Source organism: Eptatretus burgeri, chromosome 9 (assembly GCF_056783735.1).
Source record: "Eptatretus burgeri isolate ZD-2024b chromosome 9, Ebu_testis_v1, whole genome shotgun sequence".
Classification (NCBI taxonomy): Eukaryota; Metazoa; Chordata; class Myxini; order Myxiniformes; family Myxinidae; genus Eptatretus; species Eptatretus burgeri.
This window is the reverse complement of record NC_140969.1, coordinates 3,896,479-3,913,377: the sequence shown is the minus strand read 5'-3', so window position 1 is coordinate 3,913,377 and position 16,899 is coordinate 3,896,479. Positions and strand designations below refer to the sequence as shown.

The window sequence follows — 16,899 nt, the reverse complement described above, 5'->3', positions numbered from 1 at the left end:
GTTTGCAATGGTGATGGACAGGTTGACAGACGAGATCAGACTGGAGTCTCCATGGACTATGATGTTCGCGGATGACATCATGATCTGTAGGGAGAGTAGGGAGCAGGCTGAATCGAGCCTTGAGAGGTGGAGGTACGCACTGGAGAGAAGGGGAATGATAGTCAGTCGGAGTAAGACGGAGTACATGTGCGTAAATGAGAGGGAGGGTGGTGCTATGGTGCGGTTGCAAGGAGTTGAGGTGGGGAAGATGGATTGGTTTAAATACTTGGGATCAACTGTCCAAAGTAATGGAGAGTGTGGGAGAGAAGTGAAAAAGAGAGTGCAGGCAGGATGGAGTGGGTGGAGAAGAGTTGCAGGAGTGATTTGTGACAGAAGGGTAGCTGCAAGAGTGAAGGGGAAAGTATACAAGACGGTAGTGAGACCAGCTATGTTGTATGGTTTGGAGGCGGTGGCGCTAACAAAAAGACAGGAAGCGGAGCTGGAGGTGGCAGAGTTAAAGATGCTGCGATTCTCGTTGGGAGTGACGAGGATGGATAGGATAAGAAATGAGTATATTAGAGGGACAGCGCAGGTAGGACGGTTTGGAGACAAAGTGAGAGAGGCGAGATTGAGATGGTTTGGACATGTGCACAGGAGGGAAACGGAGTATATCGGGAGAAGGATGTTGAAGATGGAGCCGCCAGGCAGGAGGAGAAGAGGAAGGCCAAAGAAGAGGTTCATGGATGCGGTGAGGGCGGACATGCGGGTGGTTGGAGTGTCAATGGAAGATGTGAAGGATAGAGCGAAATGGAGACGGTTGATCCGCTGTGGCGACCCCTAACGGGAGCAAGCCGAAAGAGGAAGAAGAAGAGGAGTACAGGCAAATGTCCTTACTCCCACGACTATTCATGGCAAAGGATTCCAGATATCAGCTACTCTCTAAGTAAAACCACCCTGATCTCCTCTTGGATCAATTTCGTTGTTGCTTTATCTTCAAGCGGTACCACCAATTCCCGTTGCTCATCACCACGTCAAAAATGGAATCTGCTGCGTCAATTTTTTTTCAATATGTTAAACGCTTCGTGAACATCTACGACGTGACCTTCACTTCTCCCAAATTTCCTCGTCTTTACTCAGAAGTAATCCCTAAAATCCCTGAAATCATTCTCATTTCTCGATGACGAGTACCCTCAAATACAGTTATCTCATCTGTCCCAGGACCTTGAAAATTGTTTGAGCACCATGTTGGGGTTTGCTTGGGCAAATACACCTGCTGTCACTGACTTCTCTGAGCCATGTTCAAGCAGGAATTTGGTGTTTGGCCAGGGAACCAACATAGTGTTATGGTTGTGGAAATTCACAGAACACCATTCAGGTTCCCCAGAGGTCAGTTATTTCGGTAAGTGTGTGTTCCAGGTTAGAATTCCCTACCGATGTATAAAGGGAATTGTTAGTGTACCGGGCTGTGAACATTTGAGTTAGCCGTTATTCTTTTCTGTCTTTTATGTCAAACAAACAGCATCTCTTATCTTCCCCCATCCAAATCCTCGATCTTTTCTACCCCCGATAATCCACCCAAGCCCACTTCCTTCAATTCCCCTACTTTCCTTCCTGAAAGTCCCTGTAATGTCCATCTTCTCTTCGCCATGTTCCCCGTCCCATCCCCATCCCTCTCCCTTCCACAGTTCACCTAATGTGTCTGTTCCCCACTGTTTTGTCCCTCCCACTCCCGCCCCTCTTGTCTCATGCCCCCTTGCTGTGAGTTGTGTGTTAGCTCTCATACGAGCCTCGACCAAGGTATACAAAAAAAAAAAAAATCTCTTCAACGACACCACTACAACCAAGCCTCCTCCACCACCACAACAGCATCTCAACAACCACGCCGCCATGTTTTCACCAACAACAATATCCCCAACAACCAACATCTCCACAGGCGAACACGAGGGCATCCTCGTAGCGGCAGGGTGATTTCAAACACGGCCGTGTATGAGTTGCAAAACGGATCAAAACGACGAAAGGGGCGGAGCCAGCTGGGGGTGAAAGTTCAAAGGTGAAAGAAAGGAGGGGGCTGATTTTGGGTGATGGAGCCCAGGGCGACCCTGGGACTGCAGGCAGCACACACCAGGAGAGCACTCTCAAAGGGGGAGGGTCATGTCCCAGGGCGATCGGGGCTATAAAAAGGCGCGTTTTGACGCCTCGCTCTCTCTCTTTGGTCGGAGTTGGTCGGTGGAGGCAGTCAAGTTGGAGCCGGAGAGAAGTCGCCAGCCGGAGAGAGGTCGCCAGCCAGAGAGAAGTCGCCAGCCAGCGACACAACAGTCTGGGCGATCGAGCCCCGAGTTGGTCGAGCGACACTGAGGAGTGAGCGGGCTCTTAAAGAGCATCAACTCGAAAAGAAAAAGGCCCATTCGCTCCTCTGAAGCGTCGTCAGCCAGGCCCGATCGACCAGGCCGCGCGCGAAGCCTGGACCAACCAAGCCGCCGTTACCACAGCTGCCGCTTTGACCACAGGAACATATAGAGGGTCGCCACCAAAAAGACCACCGAGTCGCCTCAAGGGTGACGAAGGTAACCTGCACGGCCTCGCGGAGCTCCTTCGGTAATCCCGGCGCCGAGCAACCATAAAGGCTCACGAGCCCTGTTCTTGCTTTTCTGGGGTTTTGGATGAAAGTCTGTGGCACCTTGTCTACCAAGTAGAACTGACTTAGTGCATGTACATAATAAATAGATATCGGCTGTAGATTTTTGCTCGTGTCTCTTTCCCCATCCCCCCATTCATTGCATTGCTTGTGTTCAAATAAATATCCCCATTGTATGAATGTTTACCTGCTCGTTGCGTCCTTTCCTGCCATTGACTGCCATAATTGCGTTCGGAATAATTAGCTGGCTGATTAATAGCCGATAAAACGTACATCTGGTCTGACGGGGCTTGGCGATATAAAACCGCTTGGCAATCGCAAACGGAACGAGCTGCTTAAAGCGGCTCGTTTTCGTGCAGGATCCGTCGAGGTGTAAATCCCCGGCATTTCTGTCTGCGCGAATAATTAGGTACATCGACAATTCGGCGATCGACCCTGTAGCGCACGGACAGAAGAATTGGCTGATTTCTGGTGTGGTTAACAACACCCGTAGCTGGGTTTCGGCGTTGATCTGAAAAGCTGCGAATAGATTGCTCGTCTGGTGGGCGCGCACGGCCGCGATTTAGCTAAAGGCGGTCGCCCGCACGCCGGGCGGGTGAAAATCCACAACAATACAATGATGTATTCTTTTTGAGTTGCCCATCTATTAAACACCTTCAAACAAAGGCTAGCAGTTGGGGCATGTGCAGAGTAGTTATGTCCTTCTCTAATAACGTGAATACGATTGAATGCATGAATATGTCACCATTCAGCTGAACTGCACATCCAAACGATGCAAACCCTGCATCAGCAACATCAATATCCCATCTGGTGCTTCCTACAATTCCATTTCACTCGGTTGTCATGTGAGGCCCCACTGTCGGAACTGCATTGCTCTTTGTAGTAGATCTCCCGACGTAAATAAAAATCTAGATACCATTGTTTATACCCATCCCATTACATCATGCTTATGAGCTGCCATGATATCCCATCTCCCACCCGAAAATATATAATTATACTGCATCGCTTAATTCTTTCTGAACGTTTTACCTTGCCTCCCACAGTTTAATGTCATATGCAAAGTTAGATTTACTCACCCTGATTCTTTCATCTCTATCATGAATATAAATTACTCATACAAGCAGAATTAGGCCCCAAAACTGACCCCTGCCTTTCTCTTCTCATCATTTCATTCCATCCAGACTCAAATTACTCTGTCCACTCAATTAGCCTGCTGTTTGGCACTTGTTCTTACCTTAGTTTACAACGTCAAACTTCACCAAAATATTCCAGAGAATTGAGATCATAAACACAATACACTTGAATATCATGATCGACTCAGCAAGTATGCATAAAGTTGTATTTGGGAATATCTAATTTCAAAAATGAAAGCACCACCAACTCGATCAGCTGCAATGTGAGAAGGATTCGACCACCGAGCATCCTTCATTCTGGACTGTGCAGACAACATATGCCAGGCACCGAGATATTCCAAGAGGAGAGCATGTGCAGCATCACGTGACCACAATGAGACCCAAAATGGTTGCAGTCATGTGATACATACCACGACCCTTCCCCTTTGAGAGTGCTCTCCTGGTGCGTGCTGCCTGCAGTCCCAGATGAAGATCACTCGGTACTCGAAACATTGGATCCACGCCTTGCTTTGCAGGACAGCTGTGCTCGTTGTTAGTGCCTTCATTTTTTATCAATACCCAACGACTCACATCTTTGAAAAATTCAGTAAACTTGTTCAACACATTCGCACTTTCCTGAATACACAATGAACCATTCTAATAATCACAAACTGTATTAAATGCTGCTTCACAAAGTCCCTAGATGAAGAAAAAAATTGAGGAGACTGGCCGTGTTCTAAAACAGCATGGTGGAGGAAAGCTCAGAACATCGGAGGAGGATGTTGAACGTATTCGTGCCGCCTTCCATGGAAGCGCAAGGGAGTCCGTCCGTCGCACCAGTAACGAACTGTAAATTGTACGTTCAACTGTGCATAAAATCGTACACACACGGCTGCAGCTCTATCCGTGTAAGCTTCAACTTGTTCAGCAGCTAAGAGTGGATGATCATATCAAAAGGAGAAATCATGCTCGGCATGTGCTCCACAGTCTTACGCGTAACAGGATTTTTGGCCCATTTTTCTTTGTGTAAAAAATCTGTGACAAGCCATGTGTACTTAGACATGCTTCAGCTGTTTGTGGCCTCACAGGTAGAGGACTGCCAACTAAACTTCTTATTCCAGCAGGATGGGGCCCCTCTCCCCACTAGTCCCGTGATGTCCGCTCCTTCCTTGATGTCTGGGTTGTACGCCGCTGACTGGGTAGAGACAGACCCATTTCCTGGCCACCGAGATCACCTGACCTCACCCTGCTTAATTTTTTTTTTCTGTGGGGTTATGTGAAGTGCAAAGTGTACCACACAATGGTGCATGACGTTGTTCAGCTGAAAGAGCGCATCACAGAGGCAGTGACCTCGGTAACCCCCGAGATGTGAGAAAATGTGCGGCAGGAAAATGAGTACCATTGTGACTTTGTCCGTGCTACGAATGGTGGACATGTTGAGTGTTCACCCTAACGTACCCTAATGTATCTGAACGATATGTACCCAGACACCAAATGAAACTGGAGCATACTGACTCTGAGCCGTGTGAATATTCCTCTGTTTTCATTATTCAATAACAACCTATAAGACTTCAAAAGTTGTTTCATTTCAATGTGGACATCTTGTAAATTAAAGACATGGAAGAAACCCATCATTAACACAAGATCAATTGTTTGATGGATACTTTTCATGGATTGCACTGAACAAGACAATGTTGCACAAGAGGCTGATCAACACGTTAAAATTACTCACCTCGTCAACATTTTCAAACGCATTGATGATGTCGTATGGCAGGCAGGACAGCAGGTCGATGACGAACCAGGTTTTCAGGTAGTTTGCTCGTATAAGGCCAGGGTCTGAGATGACTTCACCAGCAGGACCCACAAAGGTGGTATGGAAGTTGAGGACAATGTCCACCAGGAATATTACGTCGACCACGCTGTCAACCACAAGCCATGCCATATTGTTCTGCTTTTGCTTACTCCTGAAGGAGACGTTGTACGGAACCATAATGGCTGTGTAGAAAGTGAGAATAAGAATGAGCCAGTCCCACGTGGTCTTGAATGCACAGTAATGCAGGATTATGTGAGGAGGGGTCTTTGGCGTTTCCTGCTTGTACTGCGGCAAGATGTCAAAGTTGACGTGTGAAGCCTGAGGGAAGAAGAGAAAGCCTATTGGTGACTATTATTTTTGATTTGTCCATGGCGGGGGGGGGGGGGGAGGGACTTTGCTCCACACCGCGATATAGAACACAGGAGGACTGCCTCACGAGGCAGACCTTACCAGAAGCGTACAAATGGTAGAGCAAACCAGCCGTTCAATGATGGGAACCTCCACTTTGACTTAGTGGCGAAAATATCACATAACCTCCAACACGTTTAAGCAAGAGCTAGAATTAAAGTTGCGCAGCTTGGACTTCAAAAACTCAAAGCATTCTACAAAATATTTTCTTGGTATCATTTCTTCCATCAAAGCTGTTTGATGTCCAAAAGATGTCCAAATTTTCAAAGTTTGTAAATTGTTCGTGATACATTTCTATTATTTCGTATGCTGCACGTGGCGGCTGCCTGTTGGCATCATCGCTGGAGAGCGTAGACGAGCCTCTCATGTGGTCCCCCCTGTAGGTTAAAGTAGGAAATTGTCAATTTGTTCAGGATGCCGGGGATAACCTCTTCACGAAGGACACCGTGAGATCTTTAACGTCCGCTAACGCCAGCAGACGGGAGCGCCCAGTTAAACGTTCGGGATGCCTAATTTGGAATTGAACTTGATCAGGAAACCAGTGTGCTAGCCAACAAGCAGATTTAATCAGAGATGGTCCTATCCAGTCTACCCTCAGTAATGGAGGTGGAGGGATCCCTCTCACCTCGGGCAACCGCAGAGGCTTCTGGGTAGCATCGCTACGATGGGCATTCGCCGAAAGCTGCTGCAGAACACTCCGGCTGCTCGTCAGAGCCCTCGTTAGCCGTGCAAACTTGGCCCAACCTGGCATGGAAGGACAAAATATCACAAGTGCGTCCAGTGTACTTTACACAAGGCATGAACGAGTTGTATGAGGGTATTCAAAGTTGACTTTAGTTTACCCTTGTAACAAAGTTTGTATATATATTATAAAAACGATATTCACCTTCTTTGGGATGTGTTTGGAATAGCACAAGACATCATTCTTAATCACCTTATATATCAAAAACTCCTTTCTTTCAAGATGCTCTTTCATCTGCATCTCCTTTAAAGGGAATAATCACCATAATTGAGCAACCAATCAGTGAATTTCCAAAGACTAGATGTTTTTGTTGACCGGAAATTTCACAATTACGTGTTGTTCCATCCTTTCTCCACATCTCATTTGCTGCCGTCTTGATTCTCAGGAGGTACCTTGAAGCAGGAAACGTGTAATTATGGGTAGAACCAGCCCTGTACAAGTAACCACACCGTATTCACTTCCGTATTCATATTGTGGGAACTTCCACCCTGAGCAGCCATGGGAATTGAACCCATGTACCAGTATGGCTTCGCCCACACCATCAGCAAGCTTCAACACTGGTAAAGAACACTATACATACAAATTCCCTCAAAATTCATTAACTTACGTGCATAATCCTATCTTTTGGGTTATACCTGTACGTTAATAAATTTATAATGTAAAAGGAGCTCAGGTTTGGCATACCTGCATCCGTCCGCCCATGCCTGCCTGCGTCTGTCCGCAATTGTTCTATAGGGGATACTACTAATCAAGCCCAATCTGCAAACAGTATGATATAGTTGAGTAAAGTGAACATAGATGGGCTGGTTTCAATTTACATTAAAAACAACAAAAACTCATTTATTCACACGATTTATAAAGTGTGAAAGTTAATTTTTCGCCGGGTACCCCTTCTCGTAAATACAGAAATGTAGTTCGAATTTGAACAACCCTCGGTAGCATCATGATGCATTTAATTTGTTATCAGGTGACGGGTCCAAGACAAAGCCTCAGCGAGCAGGTAAGCACAAAAACCAGTAAATCTGAAGCACGAGCTACATGGGAGGGGTGTTCAAAAGGTCCAAGGAACGACAGAGAAGAGCCCAACTAATTACCTTTCCCTATACAGGTATGTATAATTAGTAGTAAGAAAAGGTTTTCCTTCCAAATTAGACATGACAACAGAGGAAAGGTGTTTCTTCGACATCGAGAGTATCTCATTCCAAGAGCTTTCTAAACGACCCTCATGATTGCTATTTTGCACTTAAATATAACTATTGACTTTAAAGGTCTCCAAACAAAAACAACAGAAACAACAACCATGGAAATGATAAACGTGTTCAATACTGAAACAGATGGCACAGAAAAAAAGCAATTTTAGCACCCATATGGCCTTTACCGAATTCCATCTCCAAAAGTAGCACTAATGCACGCATGCGCATGCACACACACTTCATGAGATGAAATACAACAATTATTTTTCTTCCTCCTCTTTAATGGCCACAATTATTCCCACGTTCTTGTGGGGTTGGGCAGGGGAAGTTTTGGTCCAAGTCTTTCACAAAAAGATTGGCCAGGCCCAATGTTCGACTAAGGTTCGGGCAGGAATTTCAAATTTGGCCATGGTGAGAGGGATACCTACTCTTCGCAAAGAGCACTATGGGATCTTTAGTGTCCACCAACTAATGTCTGCACATGGGACGCCCGTTTAAAGTCCATCTGAGGGGTGGGCACACACATTGATGAATCACCCTGCCTAATGGCAGTTTTTAGCTGGGAGGAGATTCAAGCCTAGGCAAAACAGCTTAGAGGGCAGTGTGCATACCTCTACTAGGTTATCCTGTCAACTTATAAAATACAATTCATGAAAGAAACCAAAGCCCAAAGCGAAAGAAGAGACTCTCAAAAAAAAACAACATAAAATCGATGATAAATATCTCAAGGTAATGGTTCCTGAGAACAAACTCAAAATAGAAATGATAGCAAGGAAGATTTAACAAGCTCGAATGAGCTAAGATCCTCGTCCTCTTAATGATGACGTCATAAAAACGAATATGACGTCATTCTGATGTATCAGGTTTGCGATAAATTATCTGTGCTTATGCCCGGCTTGCTTCTCGCAAACAAAATTCAAACAGCTTGCCTAGTTTCAGAGATAATGGTTTCGGCGATTTCCATTAGCGGCGATATCATGACGTCAACTTTTTTTCTGGGAAGAATTTCCAAAATCGGAGATGGTTACTGCCTGCGCGTGGACTTTCTGCATATACATGGCAAGTTTCACGAAGATCCGATGAAAACTCGGTTGTGAAACAAAAAAATATCAAAAAATAGGAATGACATCATAAAAATTGATATGACGTCATAGTGATGTATCATATGTGCGGTAATTCATCTCTGCTAATGCCCTGTTCGATTCCGCAAACAGAATTCAAAAAGCTTGCCTAGTTTCGGAGATAATTTTTTCAGTGGTTTCCATTGGCGGAGATATTTTGACGTCATAACTTTTTTTCGTGGAGGAATTTTCAAAATCGGAGATGGTTACTGTCTGCACAGGGAATATTTACATATACATGCCAAGTTTCAGGAAGTTTCGATGAAAACTGAAGGCTGTGAAACAAAAAAGTCCACAAGAACAACAACGTGAGTAAGACTTAGAGATCCACCACGAGGATCAAAAAATAAACTCTGACAAAGTCAACAATGGAAGAAAACAAATCCAGATGTTTGAACATAACCCGAAAAGATTCTATCGCAAACTTGGGAAATAAAATCGAAATTTGTCGAGTCCCCATAAAAAAGATATAGTTAAAGATTTCTGGAAAATAATTTAAGAAGATCCAAAAGAAAACAATAAGGATGTGGAATGGATCCGAAATTTGGAAAAGAAAAAAACAACATTAAAGGGAAAATGACGCCCCAGTGATCATTGATGAAGAAAAAAAAAAAATTAAAAACAACTTGAAAAAAATTCCAAATTTTAAAAGCCCAGGATCATGATGGAAATCCAAACTTCTGACTAAAGCCACTAGATGCTCTCTGTAATCACTACGCTCGAGCATTCAACGAACTTATCCAAGAGGAAAAGGTAATGGATGAATGGCTCACAAAACATAACACCTTGTTGCTCAACCCAAAATCTGAAGAAACCAAACTACCAAACAAATATCATCCACCAACAACATAAAACTTCCAAAGGAGTCATCACAGAAACGATGTACCACCACCTAACAAAACAACGAGGCTTCGAGGCAGAACAGAATGGATGCTATGGAACAATAGACCACTTACTGCGAAACAAGGCCTTACTCAAAAACTGTAAAATGAGAATAACCAAATTGTCCGCAGCCTGGATAATCATCGATTCACGCGAACTCAGGTATTTATGAAGAGTTTTTTCCAATCCTCACAATCTTCCATAATAATTGGTAGCTGGTCCCCAGTCAGACTTGTATTCCTCTCGAACTGATCCACATCGTTGAGAAAAGAGCGGCCACGAGACATCTTGCCTTGCTTTGGTTTGGTTCGCATAGCAGAAGTTGCGATGCCATTTCCTGCTTGCTTCTCCAACAATGGCTGGCAAATCTTTGTCTTCGTTCGTCTTGTGTTTTTTTAAGTACTTGATCTTAGTCTTCGGGCAATCTGCCAAATAGCTCTTCATTTTGTGTGAAGTTCTCTCCAGTTTTTATTCAGTGCTGCGCTCAACAACCTGTATAGCAGCCATCAAGTCGCCTCTCAAGTGTCCTTGTTAGTGTCCAACTCTCGGTACACAATAGAAGCATACTCTCTTCTGTTGTACGGAAGAATTTCATCACAGGGTTTCTGTCAAGATTTTATTTCCATCTAGTATTCATCTTATCAAGTGCTGTCCAGGCCTTTGCTTTGCTTACTTCAAAATATTTGTTACATTTGTTGATCCAGCACCCAAGATATTGAAAGTCAGATACCCTTTTTTAAAGCTTCTCCACTAATCGCTTTAGCTCTCCGTATTTATTGAATAAAATGTACTCAGTCTTTGATACATTAACGAGCAATCCGACTGCCTTTGCCACTGTTTCAACACGGTTGAGTCGTGTCTAAACATCTCTTAGTGTCTCTGAGATTACAGCACGATCGTCTGAAAAATCAAGATCGGTTATGTCAACCAAAAGATCTGCTTTTTTCCTTCTGTTAGCATGAAGACCAGAGATTCAGATTCAGCTGCCCTCGTGACACAATTGAGGACAATGACAAATAAAAATGTTGTGAATGTGTCACTTTGGAGAACTCCATTGAAGATATGGAAGAATTCTATGTCGCCATCAAGTGTATTTACTTCAACATAATCCCATGATAAATTTTAGCATTCACTCGTTCTCATGTAGATTTGGCGATAGTTGTCATGTAGACTCAGATCACAGCCCGGTTAGACTACAAAAAAAGCTTTTGATCGTGCCGCACATTCATGGATGATAAAATGCAAGCAAGTGAACAAGATCAAACTCAAATAATCGAACTGATTGAGAAAGCAACGGAGCTTTGGAATGCCACATTGGTATTACAGAAGGTAAAATCGAAATACCAGGAGTGAAGATATGACGTGGGATATTCCAGGGTGATAGCCAAGAGATAGCACTGAATTACAAAAAATTGGCAGAACAACTCAAATTAGTGAAGTAGTACTCTGGCGGCATTCAAATGTTTGGCCTAGGAATTTGATATTTGGGAGAGATAAGTGTGCCAAGTGCACTTTCGTACAAGGTAAACCAACAAAAATGGAAACATAAAAACCGAGCAAGATACAACAATACAGGAACTAGAAAACGAAGCATCATCCAAATACCTCGGAGTAGAAGAGGGCCACCAAATTTGTCACAAACAAATGCACAAAACAATTACCAAAGAATACCCACACAGAACGAGGCTGATCCTGAAAACGTATCTCACTGGAAAAATTATCGGATTCAGATCTGATCAATTTTTAAGTGATTCTTCACCATTGAGAGATAGCGCCAAAAACGATATGTAGCACGATATCTCAAAAAGTTGTGGACCGATTCTGATGAAACTTTGTGGACAGCTTGGGTGTGTGACCACAACGAATTGCTTCAATTTGGGTGAAGATCCGAATCCGGATCTGGATACGAGAATTATTTAATTTATAGAGTGATTCTTCACCGTTGAGAGATAGGGCCAAAACGATATATAGCAGGATATTTCAAAAACGTATTGGGCCCGATATGTTCAGCTGGATCAAGCATTACGTGGTGGAGGTATGCGTTTTTTTTGTTTTTTTTTTAAACCATACTACTGCCAAACCACATGACTGATCAATTTTTTTCTTGACATCAATTTTTGGAATTCCTTTGGAATTGAACATGAGACAGGAATCCCTGACAGTGTGAGCCATATCAGTGGCGTCATGCAATGAAAAGGTGGGGTGTTCGTGCATTATGTAACTATTGTTAACCTTTACAGCATATGTTATTACCTATGGCAATAGAGCCTCCGATGTTGACAACAACAGACAGCAAAAATTAGGACAAATAGCAAGGTCAATCGACACACGGACTTGTCTCGCTGTTGCGTCAAAACAGCCACAGAGTTTAAAGCACTCGAGTTATGAAAATTTGCTTGGTTTTCATTGCATCAAGATCTCCGATGCCACGAATACATTGAGTTATGTAGTTTGCGGTCACGTGAAGTGCCTTGAAAGTTGTTCTTTTTATTATCATATACAATGTCGAGGATCGTATAAGAGTGAACATTCAGAAAGTATAACAAGGGGAGCAGGAGAAAAGAGGGGCAGGAGAGAGAAGTACAAAACAGTGAGGAACAGAGATGTTAGGAGATCTGTGGAAGGGAGAGGGATGGGGTGGGGAGCACGGGGTATACAAGATGGACACGACAGGGACTTTCAGGTCCTTACACTTGAGGTGTCAGGTCAAGCCAGATTAGATCTATGGCTTGCTGCAGGTACCATGTAAACCTGCACGAACCAGTTTCATGGTCGGATTGTCGGCGACTAAACCGTCTCCCCCACCAGGTTTGCAGGTGAGGGGGGTGTTTGGATATGGACATCCAACAGGATTAAAAACAAAACCTGTCAAAGGGCGGAGGAGCTCCTTGTGAGCCAACGGCCATCCATATCGAGTGCCCAACTGTGTCTGCGGACATCCTCCTGCAATTGGGTTACTTCTTATGAGGAAGTTGGTGGCAGGATTTACAGTCCGGCCACCGTAAAACCCTTCACTCCGCAAAACACACTAAAAACGCAAAGAAAAATGAAAACCCACTATGTGGGAGCACCTCCTGTACAGCTGACCTTCACAGAGCAGCTCACCAGATGACGGTATTGGGGCAAAGCCTTTGGGAGTCCCACTCTTTGAAAATATGAGGAAAAACACAGGGTGACCTTACTGGGTTGGTTTGTGGTAGTGGGTGTCGGGGTAGTGCTGAGGTGTCATCAAACCAGACGGCGGTCTCCTTGGGTTAACCCACGGGTTCCCAACCGGGGGGAAATTTCCCCCAGGGGGGAAATTTGGGTGTTTCAGGGGGAAATTCTTGTCTGGAATTAAAATTCTGGAAATTATCAGAAAATAATTAGAAAATGATTTCCAGTAATAGCCTTCTGTTCTTCTCTTCTCAGGAGTACCCGTTTCCTGAACTTTACCCGCTTTCATTCTTATGTTTTATTTTCTTTCTTCTTTTTTAGTTTGTTCTTTTCTATTACACGTCTTAATATGATCTCTCTTGTTCTTTCCAGGTCCGCAAGTGATCATGTCGAAAAAACGGATATATTCAGAAGCATATCTAGACTTCGGTTTTACGTTCGTTGTGAATAACGGGGAACATCTGCCACAATGTGTCATCTGCACAAAGACCTTGGGGAATGATAGCATGAAGCCATTCCAGATGAAGCAACACCTTCAAGGATGCCATCCCGAACTACAGAACAAGGATCGTGAATACTTCAAGCTGAAACAAAATTATCTGAAGAAGATGAGACTGGACTCAACTGGAACGTTTCGTCAGCAAACGGACGCTATTGTGAAAGCGTCATATGAAGTCTCGTACAAGATTGCGAGGGAGAAGAAACCACACACAATTGGTGAAACATTGGTGAAGCCCTGTATGCTGCAGTGCGTAAAGTTGGTCCTTGGTGAGGCTGCCCACAACAGGATGACCCAGATTTCCCTTTCAAACAACACCATTCGGTCACGGATCAATGATATGGCTGAGAGCATCAAGAACCAAGTTGTTCAGAAGGTTCGAGGGTCACAGTTTTTTTCGATTCAACTCGACGAATCGACAGATGTTGCGAATCTGTCCCAGCTGTTGGTCTTTGTTCGTTATACCACCGAAAAAGGAATTGCAGAAGAATTCCTCTTCTGCAAACCTCTCCAGACCACGACCAAAGCTCAGGATGTGATGGACCTTATCAATGACTTTTTCGAAGACAGCAACATCAGCTGGGAGTCTCTGGTTGGGGTGTGCACAGATGGTGCCCCAGCCATGCTCAGCTCTCGATCGGGGTTCGTCACGCTCGTCAAGCAAAAGAATCCGTCAGTGGAATCGACACACTGTCTGATCCACAAAGAGGCGCTTGCTTCGAGAACTCTCCCCAAGAACTTCAAGCAGCATCTCGAGACTGTCATCAAAGTTGTCAACTTTATCAAGGGTTCCGCTTTGAACACTCGGCTGTTCCGTCGGCTCTGTGAAGGCAAGGAAGCCGACCACGAATCGTTGCTGTTTCATACTTAGGTGAGGTGGCTCTCAAAGAGAAACATGTTGCAGCGAGTCCTGGAATTGTTTGATGAGGTGGTAGCCTTCCTTCGGGCCCAAGAGAATGTTGTGCTTCTGGAGGCATTGAAGGGTGAGTTTTTCCGTGTGCGGCTGTCCTACTTGTCCGATATTTTCAGTGCATTGAACGAGCTCAACAGGAAACTGCAGGGCAAAGGGACCAACATTCTTTTTCAGTCGGATAAGATCAGAGCTTTCGTGGCTAAACTGGAACTGTGGAAGAAAAGAGAGGGGAGTGGAAGTTTTTCCTCATTCCTCGCTCTGAACGAATGTGTGGAGGATATGGAGGATGGTCTGCCTGATCCAATAGCCGAGGATATCAAACAACACCTCGAAGGCTTGGAGGAAGAATTCAAGTATTACTTCCCGGGATCACAAACTTCCCGGGAAACACAAACGAGTTTGATCACAAACTTAAGATCCAGGCTTCCAATGACATGTTGGATGCTGCTGTCTTGTTAGTACCTGTTTGTAGCGAGGAAGTTGAGCTCTCAGAGAGACTGACTTACCTTGGCAGTGATGTTCATGTCTCTGCTGGCTGTGAGTCAGAGGTCAACAGACATCTGGGTCGGGCCAGGGGATTCATGACTTCACTGGATCATGGGGTGTGGCACTGCCGGTACCTGTGCAGCAGGATGAAAGTCCAAGTCTTCAGGTCCTTGGTGCTTTCAGTCTCGCTCTATGGATGTGAGACTTGGACTTTGACCAGGGATCTGAGACAGAGACTTAGTTCCTTTGGTACCAGGTCTCTTCGGAGAATCCTTGGCGATCGCTGGTCAGACTTTCTGTCCAGCGTGCAGTTGCTGAGAGAGATTCAAATGAGATTTGTTACCTGCATGGTCCGTGAGCAACAGCTGCAGCTGTATAGACATGTGGCTCATTTTCCTGATGCTGATCCTGCTCACCTGATTTTATTTTCTCAGCGAGGGAGCCTCGTGAGTGGAGGAGGCCAATGGGCTGAACATATGCCTTGTGGTTTCTGCAGGTTGATCAGCATCTCATTGAGAGGGTGATGGGCCAGGCATCTGCGTGGGGGATGGTCAGACAGAGACCCCTGGTGTACCGGCGGAAAATGGACACAGCGACACACTGCTCCGGCACATGCTCCCATACCTGACCTGGCCTGACTTTGATGAAGGAAAGCAGGGAATTTGAAGATGGGTTTGTGGTGGATTAACGGGGGTAGAAAAGATAATGGTTTTGGATGGTGAGTAAGAGCAGCAGTGAAGGTTTTTAGGACACGTGGACTGATGCCGTTTGGACCGGTTGCAGAATCTGAGTCGAGGCTTGACAGCAAGCTCCCCACCTTGTCAGAAGAAAAGGACACAGAGTCCGGGAACAGTTGGGTGCGACTGGGTAAGCTGGGTACAGCAAGCGATGGGTTTGGGACACAAGATTTAGAAGCAAACACCGAGTTTAGGCATTCAGCCTTTTTATGAACAGTCAGATGAACAGTAATTTGAGGTAAGGGAGGAGATGGAGGAGGAACATACACCAGAAACAGATTTAACTAGACACCACCAGGATTTGGAGGAGGGAGACAGCTTTGAGAGGTCAGACTTGAGATGAGAAAGATGTTGTATTCTGGCTCTCCTGAGGGTTCACACACTTTTTCTGAGATTTGTGGAAGAAACTGAGATTACCTTCAGTTGGATTTGCCTTCCATGAGGTGAAGGCAAGTTGTTTCAGGGCAATGGCCGTGCCACAAGCTTCAGTGTACCAAGGGTGGGAGGAAGGGTAGAACAACAGAAGACTAGATGGGATAAATCTGTGCATGAGGGAGAGAAAGTTTCTTTGAAACAATTCCCAGGACGAGTTGATGTCAGAGAAAGTAGAGATGGGAGACCAGTCTATAAGTTTGATGGCTGCTTGAAGTCGCTGCCAGTCGGCCTGAGTGAAATGCCAGACTCGACGGTGCTGAGGTGGTTCTCTCATAATAGCCAGAGAGATGTCTACTTTGACAAGGACGCGTGGTCAGATGAACCGATTGGAGCGAAGGAAGAACAGCAGATATTTTCAGGGAAATTGGTCAAAATCAGATCCAGAAGAGATGGAGTCGAGAAGTTGGTTGAGATTTGGGTCAAGAAGTTGACAGATTGTGTCAGTCCCAATTAGTCGTAGAAGTCTTTTGCTGAAGTGCCATGGCAGGTGAGAGAGGTACGCACACCCAACCAACTGTCATGATGACAATTGAAGTCATCACATATGAGAAAGAGAGAGTTTGGATGAGAGGATAGAAGTTGGTTAGTTTCTTCTGATGCCTTCTGCTCCATTTTGATGCCTTATTCTCCCATTGTTACCTCTCAGTCCTTTTCTGATACCTCTCAGTGCATTCTGGCCCCTTATGTGCGTTCCAGCTGCTTCCGGTACCCCCAGGCCCCCTCCGATCCTTTCCAGCTGCTTTGAATGATGAGATACACCATTCCCTGTGGTGTATATCATTATTCCA

The 16,899-nt window shown here is 44.9% G+C and overlaps 1 protein-coding gene across 3 annotated transcripts in view; it reads right to left on the bottom strand.

Annotated features, from left to right (window-relative positions):
- Positions 1 to 16,899, bottom strand: part of KCNH1 (potassium voltage-gated channel subfamily H member 1) — a 559,936-nt gene that overhangs the window by 400,094 nt on the left and 142,943 nt on the right. For all 3 annotated transcript variants that reach the window (XM_085893962.1, XM_085893960.1, XM_085893961.1), the window contains 2 exons: positions 6,573 to 6,691; positions 5,459 to 5,857 (listed from right to left, as the gene is read on the bottom strand). In XM_085893962.1, coding sequence (XP_085750088.1) covers positions 5,459 to 5,857; positions 6,573 to 6,691 — 518 coding nt within the window. The remainder of the gene's footprint in view (positions 1 to 5,458; positions 5,858 to 6,572; positions 6,692 to 16,899) is intronic.